General features: G+C 39.8%; 1 protein-coding gene across 1 annotated transcript; it reads right to left on the minus strand.

The window, feature by feature from the left end:
- Positions 1-306: 306 nt before the first annotated feature.
- On the minus strand, positions 307-3,259 carry LOC113254676 (60S ribosomal protein L36a-like). Its single transcript, XM_057310798.1, has one exon. It carries the CDS (start codon positions 3,168-3,170, stop codon positions 2,796-2,798), a length of 375 nt encoding a protein of 124 aa, XP_057166781.1. The 5' UTR covers positions 3,171-3,259; the 3' UTR covers positions 307-2,795.

Genomic DNA, 3,259 nt, shown 5'->3' on the forward strand with positions numbered 1-3,259 from the left:
GCAGATATATGACTTGCAAACATTTTCTCCTATTCTTTTTTTTTTTTTAAAGATTTTATTTATTCATTTGAGAGAGAGAGCTCAAGAGAGCACAAGCCAGGGGGAGGGGCAGAGGGAGAGGAAGAAGCAGGCTCCCCACTGAGCAGGTAGCCCTATGCGGGGCTCCATCCCAAGACCCTAGGGGCACGCCTAAGCCAATGGCAGACACCTAACTGACTAAGCCACCCAGGTGCCCCTGTATTCTCCTATTCTGTGGGTTGCTTTTTCACCCTTGAAGTTCTTTAAAGCACAAAAGTTAAAATTTTTATGTAGTCCAATTTATCTTTTTGTTGTTGTTGTTATCTGTGCTTTTGATGTCATATCCAAGCAATTATTGCCAAATTCAATGTCATGAAGCTTCCTCCTGTTTTCTTTTCAGAATTTCATAGTTTTCGTCTTAGTTCAGGTCTTTGATCCATTTTGAGTTAATTTTTGTCTATTGTGTAAGGTAAGGGTCTACTTTCATTCTTTTGCATGTGGATATCCAGTTTTTCCAGTACCGTTTACTGAAAAGACCATCCTTGCCACATTGAATGGTCTCTGTACCCTTGTCAAAAATCATTTGACCACACATGTAAGGGTTTATATCTGGGCTCTCTATCCTCTTCCATTGGTCTATATGCCTGTCTTTATGCCAGTACATTGTTTTGCTTGCTGTAGCCTTGTAGTAAGTTTAGAAATTAGGGAGTGAGTCCTCCAACTTTGTTCTTCAACTGTTCTTTTTGGGTATTTAGGGCCCCTTAAGATTCTCTATAAATTTCAGGATGGGTTTTTCTATTTTTGCAAAAGATCTTATTGGAGTTTTGATAGGGATTGCATTGAATCGGCAGGTTTTTTGTTTTTTTTTTTTTGTATTTACATCTTAAAATATTAAGTCTTCCAACCCAGGAATATGGGATGTCATTGCATTAATTTATATCTCAATTTGTTTCAGCGTGTTTTGTAGTTTTCAATGTATAAGTCTTTATTTTTTTAAAGATTTATTTTTGGAGAGAGAATGGGGAGAGGAGCAGAGGAAGAGGCAGAGGGAGAGAACTCTCAAACAGACTTCCTACTGAGTGGGCAGCCTGATGTGGGGCTCAATCCCAGGACCCCGAGATCATGACCTGAGCTGAAATCAAGAGTCAGACGCTCAATTGACTGAGCCACCCAGGTGCCCCTCAGTGTAGAAGTCTTTTGCCTCCTTGGTTAAGTTTGTTTCTAACTATATTATTCTTTTTGATGCTGTTATAAATGGAGTTGTTTTCTTAATTTCCTTTTTGGATTGTTCATTGTTAGTATATAGAAATACAACTGATATTTGTATGTTGGTTTTTTATCCTGCGATTTTGCCAAATTTATTATTTCTAACTTTTTTTGTAGACTTGTTTTTTTTTTTAATTTTTTAAAAAGATTTCATTTATTTATTTGACAGAGAGAGACAGCCAGCGAGAGAGGGAACACAAGCAGGGGGAGTGGGAGAGGAAGAAGCAGGCTCATAGCAGAAGAGCCTGATGTGGGGCTCGATCCCATACCGCTGGGATCACGCCCTGAGCCGAAGACAGACGCTTAACCGCTGTGCCACCACCCAGGCGCCCCTGTAGACTTGTTTTTGTTTTTTAAGTTTATTTTTAAAGGTTTGTTTGAGAGAGAGAGAGAACGAGCAGGAGGAGGTACAGAGGGAGAGAGAGGAGAGGGAGAGAAGCAGATTTCCTGCTCTTCGTGGAGTCAACACAGGGCTCAATTTCACACCCCTGAGATCGTGACCTGAAACAAAATCAAGAGTCGGATGCTTAACCTACTGAGCTTAATTACCATTATTTTTTAAAATGATCTCTACACAACACGAGGATAGAACTCATGACCCTGAGATCAAGAGTCCCATGCTCTTCCAACTGAGCCAGCCATGAACCCCTAGACTTATTTTTTGTTTGATTTTTAAACAGAAAAAGTGTCTCTGCAGGATAAATTCATCACCACCTTGCTCAAGTTTACAGAGTATTTTTGACAAGGTATGCCTAAAAGGTGGGAAAATTTTCAGAAGAAACACCAGTGTCAAGGAGATCAACATGTTAAACCTAAGAATTTTTGCCCAGACACTTCCAACTAAAGATCCTGTCCCAGGTATGCAATATATCTAATTATTAAGTTTATAAATTCCTGAATATACAAAAAATTATAAATCCTACTTTTAAAAAGCTTCAAACTTACTTTTTTTTTTTTAAAGATTTTATTTATTTATTTGACAGAGAGAGACAGCCAGTGAGAGAGGGAACACAAGCAGGGGGAGTGGGAGAGGAAGAAGCAGGCTCTCAGCAGAGGAGCCTGATGTGGGGCTCGATCCCATAACACCGGGATCACGCCCTGAGCCGAAGGCAGACGCTTAACGACTGTGCCACCCAGGTGCCCCCAAACTTACTTCTTAAATAAGTCTTAAGATAGGTTTGACTTTTAGGCTAATATTGAGTGATACTTGAGTGTATATGAGGTTATCTGTAGGCCACATACACATAATTTACATTTCAATAAACATTTGTTGAATGGTGTGATGTTTAGTGTTTAGACTCTAGAATTTGATAGATCTAGATTGGAATCCTTGTTCTTCCACCAGTTTTATAACTTCTGGCACCTTCTCTAAACCATTTTTTCTTCCTCTTTAAAGTAGGACTGGGGCGTCTGGCTGGCTTATTTGGTAGAGCATACAACTTTTTTTTTAAACACAATCTCAAGATTTTAATATCCTCATAATAAAACAAAATATAGAGCTTAGAACTGGATCACTTGGCCCTCTTATCTCCTCCCAGTGCAAAATGCTTGCATCTCTTAATAGCCAGCATTTTCTTAGATCTGCAATTGGGCTCAACACGTTCGAGCCCCAGCACAATCTTCTTTGTAGTTCTAGCCTTTTTATGAAAAATTGGCTTAGTCTGCCCACCATAGCCACTCTGCTTCCCATCATATAACGCGGCTTTCCCTGGGCATAAAGAGCTGTGTTTCCCGTACTGTGTCACTTTGTGGGGTTGGTGCTTGCCACACTTCTTGCAGAAAGTCTTGCAGGTTTTAGGAACGTTCACCATGCTTGCAAGAGTGCTATCGGCACAGAAAGTAGAGCGTGCAACTCTTGATCTCGGGATCATGTGTTCAAGCCCCATGTTGGGTGTAGAATTTACTTAAAAAGTAAGTAAAAATAAAAAATAGAAGTAGTATAGAATATCTGTCCCACTGGACTGTTTGAGAGTTC

Source organism: Ursus arctos, unplaced genomic scaffold (assembly GCF_023065955.2).
Source record: "Ursus arctos isolate Adak ecotype North America unplaced genomic scaffold, UrsArc2.0 scaffold_12, whole genome shotgun sequence".
NCBI classification, from domain to species: Eukaryota; Metazoa; Chordata; class Mammalia; order Carnivora; family Ursidae; genus Ursus; species Ursus arctos.

Coding starts and splice junctions, on each gene's coding strand:
- LOC113254676 (XM_057310798.1), bottom strand. CDS start 3,170: ATGGGGCTTGAACACATGATCCCGAGATCAAGAGTTGCACGCTCTACT.